Below are 11,754 nucleotides of genomic sequence, written 5' to 3' on the forward strand. Positions count from 1 at the left end.
AGGGAGCGAGAGCGTGCGGAGCAGGCGCGCCAGCTGGCGTACGCTCGGAAAAAGAAAGTTGAGGCGGGCAGTTAGTAATTCTTTTGCATAGGAACAACGCGGCATGTTCACAACACACACTGGACAGCTAGAGTGTGGTGCCATCATTTAGTAGTAAGCAACTCCATCTCCACGTCCATGATAGTGCGTGTGTGTGTGAGGCCTGTTGTGATGATGATTGTCCCTGAGGATCTCGACGCATTCCGCTTAGAGCGGCCGCACACTGCTCAGTGCTCGCGGCATCCCCCCCAGCTCATCCCCCCCCCCCCCCCCCAGGAGCGCTCTGCGCGAGAGAAAGAGAGAGAGAATTCTTGATACGAAACCCCGACGACCCACACCAGTCGACTCGCATCGGTTGCCTCCATGAACGGCGGAGCTATTCTCGCGTCCACACCACACCTGGTTCCAACGGGGACACGCCCATAGCTGGGGACACTACTAGGTCACGCATGGCATCATCGTGCGGCTTGCCGTTTGGCGCCTTCTTGCCCGCCTCCACCGCCTGGCAGGCAACATCGAGCGGGAGGCCGAGGCGGCGCTGAACTGTAATGCGCATCGCCCACGTCTCCATCTTCATATCATCCCGCATGGGGATCGCATTCAGGAAGGCGCCAGCCCCCTCCTGGCTGACTGCGACGAACCGAATCGCCTCGCGCCAGCACTTGTGGTTCTTGCACCTGCCAGTCTTGTAGCGGCCGCCCCGCCGGGATGCCTCGCTGACGAAGGCGTCGGCGAGGGCGAGCCAGTTGCGATGGTGTATGCCGACGGTGTACCGCCGCTGCGCCTGCTGTAAGAACTCGCTGGTAGACGAGAACTCCGAAAGATCCAGCAGCTCCGCCGCCGGCGTAAGTTTGGGCGGGTGGTAGCGGCTCCGTCGCACCGCCTTGGTCTCCTGGAAGGGCCCGACAACGTCTTGGTATAGCGTGCGCCCGTCCCACTCGCGCCACGTCTTGCCGACCTGGTCGCGAACGGCGCGGAGGCGTTTGTGAGCCTCCCGAAGCTCGTCGAAGCGCTCTCCCGGCGCGAGGGCCACATCGAGGTCGCGGAATGGCTCGTGCAGCTCGCGTATCGGCCGCGTGACGAGGGCCCACGTGCCGACCCACGCCGCCTCATGGATGTCCATGGCACTGGTCAGGCCCATACCGCCCATCCTGACCGGAAGTCGGGCCTGCTGAACAGCGACCCGCCACCGTGGGCTGTTGCGTCCGACCCGCGCGCCACCCACGAGGGTGTAGAGCGCCTCCTCCATCAGGCGGTCGTGCTCGCGCGCGGCGTCCTGGGTCACCGACGGCGGCATAGTGCGAAGGAAGAAGGTGAGCGTGGTGTTGCTGCAGAAGCGGAGGAGCACCTGGGCGAGCTGCTGCGCGGTGTGGATCGTTTTGGTGTCGCGCAGCGCCATGATGCCCGAGAGCGGCTCCAGCGCCTTGCGGACGCGCTTGACGAGTTTGTCACGGCACCACGCCTTGTCCCCGAGGTACGCCCCGAGCACGCGAATACCGCGAAGGACGCCGTCTGCGGAGTCCGGCGTGCCCTTGACATCCGTGCGGTCGCGCACCGCGTCGAGCGAGCGCGGGTCGGGGGCCCACATGCACCGCTTGGACTTGTTGCTCTCGACGCCACTCCAGAGTTGAGCAAGGTCGTCGCCCTCGAGCATCGTCTCGAGAGCCGCCCTCGGCGCGTCCGCGACGTAGGTGTCGCGCAAATTAGGGCGGACGGGTTGCGCACCTGCATCTCGAGCAGGGTCCAATGATAGCCGACGGCAAAGAGGAAGGGCCCGAGAGGATCGCCCTGCGCGCAGCCCTCGGTCGACATGAAGGTGTCGCCCGAGCTGCACCGCGCCTCTGCGTTGAAGAGAAAGAGGCGGCGCTGCTCGCTATACCACAGCGCGACGGTCGGGATGAGCTCCGGGAACCACCGCCGCAGGCCCGCAAAGATGGCCTTGCGAGAGATGCAGTTGAAGCCGTTGCGCTTGTCGTCCGAGGCGATCGCGTGGCCGGGGTTGCGCCGCAGATGCTCCTGCAGCAGCTGGATCGCCACCTCGGCTCCGCCAGCGAGTCCCACGCCGACCTGCAGGGGGATGTTGCACGCCTTGACGCGCGCCTCCGCCTCCTCCGCCGACATGCCGAGCCCGCCGTCCTCGGTGGGGCGGAGGCAGATCTCGCGCATGCCGTCGCGGACCGTGCGTCTCATGTCGGGCGTGCCGCCGGTGAAGAGGTCGCACATGTCGGCGCTGCGATGCTTCATGAGCACGCGGTTGGCGAGGCGGCGGATCGCGGCGGGAATGCCGATGGGACGGGTGCCGGTGAGGTTTCCGTCGTCGTCTCTCTTCTCGATGCCGAGGAGGTTGAGGTCGCCCCAAATCTTTGTGGCCGACTCGTGCACCTCGCCGCGGTTGATGGAGGCGACGATGTCAAAGAGCACTTCCCTCGTGTCCGCCCCGCCGTAGTACAGGAACTCTAGCTCCTCATAGCTCACGCCGTCGACGGACATGGCCCGCGCCTTGGGCACCGAGTGGAACACCTCCCAGAATGCGTCCCGGTACTCCTTGCTGGAGGTCGAGTAGCGTGTGACGGCGCCGCCGGCGCCCTGGGCAGGCCGCATGTCGTCATCCGAGACCGCGGTGGACTGCGGGTGGAGGTCGCGAAGCGTGTCTCGAACCAGCGCCTGGTCCGCTGTCAGGCCGCCGCCGGGCTGCGTGTCGTCGTACACGCCCGTCTCGGCGACGGGGTTGGTCGAGAAGCGGGCGCAGGCCTTGGAGAGGTAGCCTGCTCCGGCGAGGCCGAGGACGGTGGCGAGGAGACGCTCGTCGCGGCTCGACTCGCTCGCCCCCTCTCCCTCTTCCTCGCCCGCCTCCGCCTCTGCCTCCTCCCCCCCCCCGGACGGAGCGTGCGCTCCCCGCCTCATGGCTGCAGCAGCGTCCGCAGCTGCCCCGCTGCCACCCTGGCGCTCGAGCTCGGAGGCGCGCGCCGCCGCCTCCCTCTCCCGCTTGGCAGCGGCGGCGTCGGAAGCCTCTCGCACCATCTCGGCGACCAGCTGCTCCAGGCCGCCTGTCATGACCATCCGGACGCGCCCGAGCATCTCCGACTTGGTCCGCTCCTTACCGCCCTCGCGGAGATGGTTGATGGTTACCATCTTGGATAGGATCTGGAAGGCGACGTAGAGCCCCGCGTCCGGGGTGTTGATGTGATCGCGCAGGAGCGTGGCGCCGTGGTAGAGCATGCCGTAGTACTCCCGACGCGCTCTCTTCGGTGGGCGGCGGCGACGGACGGTGTCCAGCTGCGCGAGAAGGCGTGGGTGGTTGGCCCAGGGGCGGAGCCACTCGTAGGAGTATCTGACGCCGGGGCTCGAGATGAAGTATTGCGAGCCGCGGGCGTGGAACGCCGCCTTGCGCGCTGCGTCGGACGAGACCTTGGCGCGTCGGCGTGCTTCGGCGCTGGTGGCGGCGGAGCTCCCGTCGTCGCCCGCTGCCCTCTTGGCCCTCGCCTTTGCGACCGCAGCCAGCCAATCCGTGTGCCTGCCCCGCATGCGGTCCGGCGTTCGATCCTTGCGCGCGCCGTAGCAGACAGTGCGGAAGTAGTGGGCGGGGGAGCCGACCTCGGCCTGCTGCTGAAGATGCCGCATGAACCCCTCCCTCCCGCCCTGCCACCGCTGGTCGCCTGTCTCGCCGCGGTACTTTGGGTCGCACTTGACGAGGTGCTGGTAGAGCCCGCACTTGCTGCCCACGTCGCGTACCACTTGCCGCAGTTAGGAACAGGGCACCGAGCCACGCCCATGAAGCCAAGAACGGCCGCCAAATCCGTGCTACTCGTGCTTTGGGAGCAACTGAGGGAAAGCCGCTGATCGAGCCCAGCGTGCCCGCGGCCGCCTCCCGCGCAGCACCGCCGCTGGGGACGACACGCTGCGGAATCGGATCGAGCCCATGGAGGAGGAGGGCGCGGTCGGCCAGCGCAGCAGGCGGAGTCCCTCCCCGCGCCGGAGCCCCCTGCAGTCGAGGGAGTCCTCGTTGGCGATGACATCGAATCGCGGCCGACACGTCACGTGGGAGGAATGGGCGATGAGCGGGAACGATGCGCGCTACGACGCCGACTCCGCCGTGCTCGTGGCCGCCAAGCAGAAAGCCGCGCTCCAGGAGCACGCCAAGATGCAAAGGCTCGCTTGCTTCGATTCAGCTCTCTCGGCAGCAGAAGTGGGGCTGGAGCGGGTGGGGGTGGATGCCGATTGAGGGAGAGCGTCTCCAGCTGCGCCCTGTGGCAGCTGCGCCCTGTGGCAGCTAGTCGAGGGACTTGGTAGTTGTGACCCCCCTGACGGAGTGAGGACAGGAGAGCTCAGGAGAGAGAGAGAGCGTTTTGTGGTGTTGGTGTACGCAATAACGGGACAGGGTGGTTGTTCTCTCTATCTCCTCTTCTAGCTCTTAGCATGAGCTGCGCCCTGTGTCCGACCCCTTTTGCGCAGCAACACCTTAAACTTTCAGGCCCTCCAAATTCGGGTCGGAGCGTAGCGGAGTGGGCCCCGAGTTTGAAAAGGGCGACGGACGCTTGCGTCCTAGCCTCCAACAACGCCTCTCCGGCGCAGAGGGGCCCCCGGAGGGATGCACAACCGCTCCACGCCACGCCGCTTGCGGCGGTCCTCTTCCCAGCTCCGCTGAGGGCCCGTGCGTTATTTGTGCGCAGCCATTCTCCCTCAGGAGCGCGCTGAGCCATTCTCCCTCAGGAGCGCGCTCAGCCTTTGGAAATGTCGGCCGCCTCCTGGATCGTCGTCACCGGCGGCGGCACCGGCATCGGCCGCGCCCTCGTCCACCACTTCTCCAGGACCCACCGCGTGCTCACTTGCGGCCGCCGCCCGGCGGTACTGCGCGAGACGCAGAGGAGCGCGCCGTGCCCTGCCAACGTCGTCACCAAGGCGTGCGACATCTCGTGCGCGGACGGGCGCGGCGCGCTCGTGGCGGCCCTGCCGGCCGACGCGGCGGTGCGGCTGCTCGTGCAGAATGCAGCCATCGGCGACCCCGCACCGCTGGGCGAACTGTGCGTCGAGCACTTTGAGGCGGCGCTGCGCGTGAACGTGGTGGCCCCGCTCGCGCTGTTCCAGGCCTTCTTGCCGCACCTGCGGCGCGGCGAGGGGCGCGTGCTCCACCTCGGCACCTCGGTCGCCTTTCACCCGCAGCGCGGCACCGCCGTGTACGGTGTGACGAAGATGGCCTTCCACCGGCTGTACGAGCAGCTCAACGCCGAGCAGGTCGGCGTGCCGGTCGCCTCTCTCTCGCCGGGCATGGTCGACACGGAGGGCGTGCGCGACCACGTCGGCAAGGCGCGATATCAGCCGAGATTTCCCGAGATTGCCCGAGATTGCCCGAGATTGCCCGAGATTGCCCGAGCTTGCCCGAGAGGGTGTTTGCTGGTGCGACCCCTTGCTGCCGCCACCAAGGCGCGCTCGCTCGGCCTGCCGCACGTCCGCTACTTCGACGAGGCCTTCGCCAACGGTTCGACGACGCCAGAGCGGGAGCTGGCGCGCTGCGTCGAGGAGCTGCTGGGCAAGGACGCGCACGCCTTCTCCGCACGAGAGTGGCGCTTCTCGGAGTGGCGCAAGGAGCGGCTCGGCCAGGAGCGAGGAGGGCAGCAGCCGGTCGGCGGCTCCTGGAGCGAGTGGCGGACGGGCGCCGTGCGGGAACGGGCGCGCGCGTGGTCGGGCGGCGCGCTGCTGTTTTGCGCGGGCGCCGTGGCAGGAGCGGCGGCGGGAGCGGCGCTCGGCAGAGCCCGGTGATGTCCCGGTGATGTCTCGTTGGCGGCTGAGGCCGAGACGCGAGACACGCTGCTGACTTGAGCCGCTCGGCACGGGCGAAGCGGCACGGCCGAACCGAAGCGGTGCGGCGGCTGCTCGAGGGCGGCGCGGGCGTGTGGGGTGGCTGGCGTAGCTGGCGTAATCAGCGCTTCTGCTCTCCTCCTCGCGTGCGAGGTGGTGCTGCCTCGAGTGCGTCAATCGCGTGCAATTCCTCCGCAACGCCAACCAAGCCACGGATTCCGGCTTCTCGCCGCTGTACAAGGCGTGCCGGGAGGGCAACCTCGAGTGCGTTCCGGCTGAGCTGCTGCAGCGCGCCGCGGGCGGCGAGGGTGAGGCGGCGGCGCTGATTCGGCGGGCGGCGCCGCCGTGGTCGCCGGCAAGCCACTCGCTCTTCCCCATAGGGCGCTCCTCGTCCGCTCGCTCTACGAGATCCACGAGTCGACACCCACCTCCACGGCATCGCGGCGGTCGATTTCAGCGCGTGCGTGCTGCGTTCGCCGGTCACGCGCGAGACGCAGTAGAGGAGACGCAGGCTGTACATGCATGGGTAGTGGCCGCGATGAGGGAGGATCCACCCAGGTGCAGTTGGCGACAGTATATCATTTCCCACTATGCCACGTCGCCGCGGGCGCTGTGACCACACGAGACATCGTCGAGGGCGCGGCCCGGTGGCGCGCGCGCGGTGGCGGCGAGCGGGCGTCCGGGTGGAGCACGGGAGCACCCCTATACCCAATCCGCAATACCGCATACATGGGGGCCAGCGAGATTGAGGATGCCACCTCCGTCATCCGAGGAGCAGTGAGGACACGCCCGTGCCTATACACGGACCGCCGGAGGACGGCAGACAGAGAGGGGGGGCGGGAGGTACTGGACCGGAGGACCTATTACGCCACACGCGGCCACACGAACGAGTGGGTGCGAGGACGGCTCGGCGAGGGGCTCACGGCTGGGTCGCACACGGCAGGGGTGACGGGGCCGCTGTGGAGCGATGTGGTCAGGGGAACGACGAGACACAAATGGGACAAGCGCCAGCGGATCAAGGATCAGCACGGCGAGCGCGAGATTGATTTCGCCGACGTGGATGACCACAACGTGGTGACAAAGACCGTCATGGGAGCGCGGGTGCGGCAGCAGGCGGGGGTGCCACACGGAACGCACCACGAGAGGATCATGCGGGGAGAGGCGGGGAGGGAGACCCCGGGCGCCGCCACAAGGAGCGAACTCAGGGGCTGCCTCGTCTGTAAGGCCGCGAGGGACGCGGCGAGGAGGGCAGCACTAAAGCGGGACCCGCTGTGTCCGATCGTGCGGAAAGCCGCGCAGCAATGGACCGAGGAAGATGAGAACCCGCCTAGAGCGACAATGGCGCACGTGCTTAGCGGCGCCTGCCTGGGGAATAGGGAGCAGGCCAGATGGTTCCTCAGAGTAGCGCGAGCGCAGACAGGGACGGCGATCAGCAAAGTGGCACAGGCGGCACCCGACTCCAAGGATACGCTGAAGACGCTGAGGATGGCGCATGTCGCTGCGCTGAAGGGCTCACGCTACAGGGTGCTGGACGAGGACGGGTACGATACACTAGCCCCCGCAGTCGGGGGGGTGTTGCCAGCACTGGTAGATGACCTCTCGGAGAAGAGCCGAAGGGACCTTGGCACCGGGGTCACGAGGAACCTGCAAGTCGTGGCCGAGGCGGCGACGGGAGCGGTGCAGAGGTGGATACAGCTCAATGATGAGGCTACGGCGCGCATAATGAAGAGAGAGGAACACATCGAGTGGCTGAGGAAGCTCTTCGCTGGGTGGAAGGAGGCCCGCCCGGCCTTGAGGGAGTCGCGGAGGAGGAGGGATAACGGAGGCAACGTGCAGACAGGCCAGCAGCCAGCGGGACGAACGAGGACCGCGACGGCAGCTCAAGCGGGAGGGAGCGGAGACAGTGGGCAGCGAGCGAAGTGGGTGAGACTGATGATGCTCCTTCGACTTAGGGAGCGGTTCCGCTGCTGGGCGAGCTTCAGGGTGGTGCTCACGCGAAAAGGAATCGACGCAATGTACAAAGCATACAAGAAGAGGAGAAAGAAGAGGAGAGGCGCCAGTGATGACGAAACAGAAGCTAGTGCAGACGAGGGCAGGTCAGACCCGGGGACGGCGGAGGCGGACCAGACGGCATCGACCGCCGAGGGAACGTCGGGAAGAGGCACGAGGAGGGCGGCGACCTCAACCGACTATGGAGGACCCGTCACCAGACGACGCAGGGCAGCCGACGGGGAGGCGGAGCAGACGCGCAGGGCGAGACGAGGGAGGGAGCAGGATGTTGCTGAGATCAGCAGGAGGATGTACGACGAGATTAGGAGCAGCAGGGACCCGAGGGACCATGTGGAAGACGGCTAGTGCTAGTCCCCCATCGGGAGGACGACCCCGGCTAGTCGCCGACCACACCCACAAAGAAAACCCTGCACAAAGACCGCAGGGCGGGGACCTGTTCCTTTTTACCCATCTCCTAGTAGAGGTGTCCGTTTTACCCCCCAGGCTAGATGTAGTCACAGATAGCCCCACACAGCCCCTTACCCCTTCACCCTCGCCTCGCTGCTTGGTGTTTCTGAACACGTAGACGACCACGCTGTGGGGGTTGTGTTATAGGAGTAGGACGCTCACTACAGCCTGTAACCGCCGATCCATGGCACGCGTAGCTATGACAGGGACCGCGGCCGCGGACCCGGTGGCGGACGGGGCTGGTGCGCAAGCGCCGGCCACCGTCGTGCCGCCGGGGATGCGCAGCGGACGCTGGAATGGCTCCGATCGCGTGCAACTGGAGGACGCGGTGATGGTCGCAAGGATCGCAGGTGCGTCGCAGGTCAGGCTGATAAGGCCTGGCTACGCGACCATCGAGATCGACCTGAAGCACGAGAAGGCCGCGGGCGACCGCGCGTCGGTGCAGGCGGCGGAGCGCTCGTACGTCGAGCGCACCGCGCCAAAGAAGAAGGAGCTCACCAAGGAGCAGCTCGCGGCTCGGGCCGCGGCACGCAAGGCCAAGAAGGCCCGGCAGAAGGCGCGCCGGGCGAAGGAGGCTGGCGAGCGCGCCGCGAGCGAGGCCGAGCGCGCGGAGGCCCCGCGGGCGCAGCTGCGCGAGAACATCCAGTACGTGATGGCCGGGCTGCGGACTGCAGCTGCGCAGACGCGCAGCCAGGCCGGGTCCAAAATAGAGGTCGAATATTCGCTGCCCCCGGAGAGGGACGACGGATATCGGCGCGGCCCCAGCAAGGTGTACGCCAAGGTTCCCCAGGGGACCGTGGCGACGACCGTCGCCTCGGACTGGCTCGCAACCGAGCTGGCCGAGTATGGAGAGATAGATGCGGCATGCCGCGACAGATTCGTCATGTACCTGATGACGGCCGCCGGCGCCTCGGCGCCGGCCGACGCCGTGTTCAGGTTCACAGCCGGCGAGGCGATGCAGACCTCTCGCCCGATCTCCGCGTCGGGCGAGGACGACGACGAGGACACCGGCTCCGAGGAGTATTCCGACGACAGGGCGTCCGACCGCTAGCTGGCTTCAACCATATCTTACCCTTTCTGCCCCCCCCTCCTCCGACCCCCCAGGCTAGATGGAGTAGTCAGATGTAGATTCTGCCCCACACAGCCCCTTACCCCTTCACCCTCGCCTCGCTGCTTGGTGTTTCTGAACACGTAGTCGTCCACGCTGTGGGGGTTGTGTGTGGGTCCTGTGTCTGGGAGGGAGGGAGTGGGGTGCAGGTTGCTCACCCACGGCACCGGGCCGGTGCTTGCACTTTGAATGCCGTGGGGCTCCTGCCCGTGTCCGGGCGTGGAGATGCGAGGGTCGCCCCCCCTTGCCCCACCACTTTGTGTGTGTGGAGACGTTTACCTTACCTTACCTTAGGAGTAGGAGTGGGGTGCAGGTTGTGCTCACCCACGGCACCGGGCCGGTGCTTGCACTTTGAATGCCGTGGGGCTCCTGCCCGTGTCCGGGCGTGGAGATGCGAGGGTCGCCCCCCCTTGCCCCACCACTTTGTGTGTGTGGAGACGTTTACCTTACCTTACCTTACCTTACAAAGATCTGGGAGTACGCGTTGTACTTGTCTCCACGCCTAAAGCCGTATTTCTCACAGCGAGAACACGCTCGCGCCCTCGGACATCCTCGCGATCTCCTCCTCCGAGATTTGGATCGGCGCCACGTTGCCGAGCGGCGCCTCGCGGAAGATGGGCCGAGGTCTAGCCGAGGTCTAGCCGAGATGTGGCCGAGGTACAGCCGAGCGGCGCCTCGCGGAAGATGGACTGAAGCCGCTGGAAGGACTCGGACACGTCGCCGCTGCCGGCGGTCCGCAGCTGCCAGCCGAGCGCCGCGCGCAGCTCGCGCAGCCTCTCGCGAGTGTATCGCCTGGTCCAGGCCGCTGAGTGGTTGATCAACGAATGAAGCAACTCGCGCAACCTCTCTCGCGGGCGCTGCGGCGCCGGTTGAAGAAGCCCGCCGCCGGCTCGCCGGCGAGGCCCTCGAGGCCGAAATCCGCGGTCATGCCCCGGCGGCACTGCACGACGGCGGCGCCGCCCGAGTCGGCGCCCGTCGGCACCACGTAGAACTGGCAGTCGTCGACATACACTCCGCTCAGCTGCGCCTGCTCAAACGTGACCCGCATGTACCTCCGGTCGACCGACTGCGCGAGGACCTGCGTGTCGGGCGGTCGCGGGGGTCGGCTCGCGCCGCGGAGACGGGCGCTGCGGTCGTCTCCAGGACGACCTTTGCGCCAGGCCATTCGAGGAGGAGCGAGCGGAGCTGCCTCACGGCCGCCTCGACGTCGTCCGGGAAGGTCCACGACTCCCACTGTCCGGGAGTCATCTTCATCGCGCCCTCCGCGTCTCGCGGCGCCGGCCGGCTGAGCACTGGCCTGAGGGCCTCCCGGAGAGCCGGAGGCGGCGACAGCTTGGGGACGGCCGGAGCGGCCTCCAGAGCGCCCGGCCGGCTGATCAGGAGTGGCGAGAGGAGCGAGCTCACCACGAGCCTCCGGGCGAGCGGAGCCGACCGGGTGCTGCAGCTAGGGGAGCACATGGCAGTGTGGCAACGGGCAATGTGTGGTCGGTGGCAAACCGGCGCCGGGGCGGTGCGGGCGCTTTTTTTATTCCAACTTGCCCGCTATTTTTCTTTTACTCAAGGTGGACGGCCACCGACCGAACATTGAGCGCGTCGAGCCGCCGACAGCTTTCGCTCACAAAAACCACCATGCCCTCCATCGCGGAGCGCATGGCAAGCTACGCCAAGTCCCTCGCCTCGGACGGGAACGGCAACCCCACCCTCGACGCGGCAGACATGAGCCACGCGGACGCGATTCCTCCGACGCCCGGTCGCGGGGACGAGGAGTATCTCTGCAACAATTTCCGCCTGGACCCGAGCGCGGACTTCGGGATGTGCAAGTGCGGCTACAAGAAGATCGACCACCCCGTCGTCAACCCAGAGTGGGCAAAGCAAAAAGCAGAGAAGGCGGCGGCGGCGGCGGCGGCCGAGGCGGCGGCGGCGGCCGAAGTGGTGGCGGCGGCTGAAGCAGCCGCGGCGGCCGAGGCGGCGGCACAGGCGGCGGCGGAGGCGGCAGCGGAGGCGGCGGCTGCGGCGGCGGTCGAGGCGGCGGCACAGGTCGCGGTCGAGGCGGCGGCCGCCGAGGCTGCTGCGCTCGACGCCGAGATTGCCGCTGCAGAGGCGGAGGCGGCTGCGGAGGAGGCGGCCGAGGCGGGGGCTGCCGAGGCGGCGGCCGAGGCGGCGGTCGAGGCGGCCATCGCGGCGGAGGCGAGCTTCACCGCCGCCGAGACGGCCGACACCGTCGACTCGCTCGCCGGCGTCGCCGCGGCCTCGGAGGCGGCCACCCACCCACCGCCCACCCCACCCAGTACCTTACCCATCACCCACCCTCGCCAAGGCACCCACCGACCAACCTAACCACCCACCCTAACCCT

The 11,754-nt window shown here is 67.5% G+C and overlaps 4 protein-coding genes across 4 annotated transcripts in view; all 4 read left to right on the forward strand.

The window, feature by feature from the left end:
• Window positions 1-4,770: 4,770 nt before the first annotated feature.
• EMIHUDRAFT_248802 (hypothetical protein) lies at window positions 4,771-5,796 on the forward strand (the record flags this gene model as incomplete). Its single annotated transcript, XM_005761509.1, has 2 exons — window positions 4,771-5,271; window positions 5,461-5,796. 2 exons carry the CDS (start codon window positions 4,771-4,773, stop codon window positions 5,794-5,796), a joined length of 837 nt encoding a protein of 278 aa, XP_005761566.1.
• Window positions 5,797-6,564: 768 nt separating this feature from the next.
• Window positions 6,565-8,190, forward strand: EMIHUDRAFT_248803 (hypothetical protein; the record flags this gene model as incomplete). The annotated part of the gene is made up of 1 exon (XM_005761510.1): window positions 6,565-8,190. The coding sequence occupies one exon, from the start codon at window positions 6,565-6,567 to the stop codon at window positions 8,188-8,190; it is 1,626 nt and encodes a 541-aa protein (XP_005761567.1).
• Window positions 8,191-8,476: 286 nt separating this feature from the next.
• Window positions 8,477-9,343, forward strand: EMIHUDRAFT_248804 (hypothetical protein; the record flags this gene model as incomplete). The annotated part of the gene is made up of 1 exon (XM_005761511.1): window positions 8,477-9,343. The coding sequence occupies one exon, from the start codon at window positions 8,477-8,479 to the stop codon at window positions 9,341-9,343; it is 867 nt and encodes a 288-aa protein (XP_005761568.1).
• Window positions 9,344-11,029: 1,686 nt separating this feature from the next.
• Window positions 11,030-11,754, forward strand: part of EMIHUDRAFT_248806 (hypothetical protein) — a gene marked incomplete at both ends in the record, with an annotated part of 1,293 nt that continues 568 nt past the window's right edge. Inside the window, one exon of the mRNA XM_005761512.1 lies at window positions 11,030-11,262. Within this exon, the coding sequence (XP_005761569.1) occupies window positions 11,030-11,262 (233 nt within the window). The remainder of the gene's footprint in view (window positions 11,263-11,754) is intronic.

The sequence above is a fragment of the Emiliania huxleyi genome (genome assembly GCF_000372725.1).
Source record: "Emiliania huxleyi CCMP1516 unplaced genomic scaffold EMIHUscaffold_706, whole genome shotgun sequence".
Classification (NCBI taxonomy): domain Eukaryota; phylum Haptophyta; order Isochrysidales; family Noelaerhabdaceae; genus Emiliania; species Emiliania huxleyi.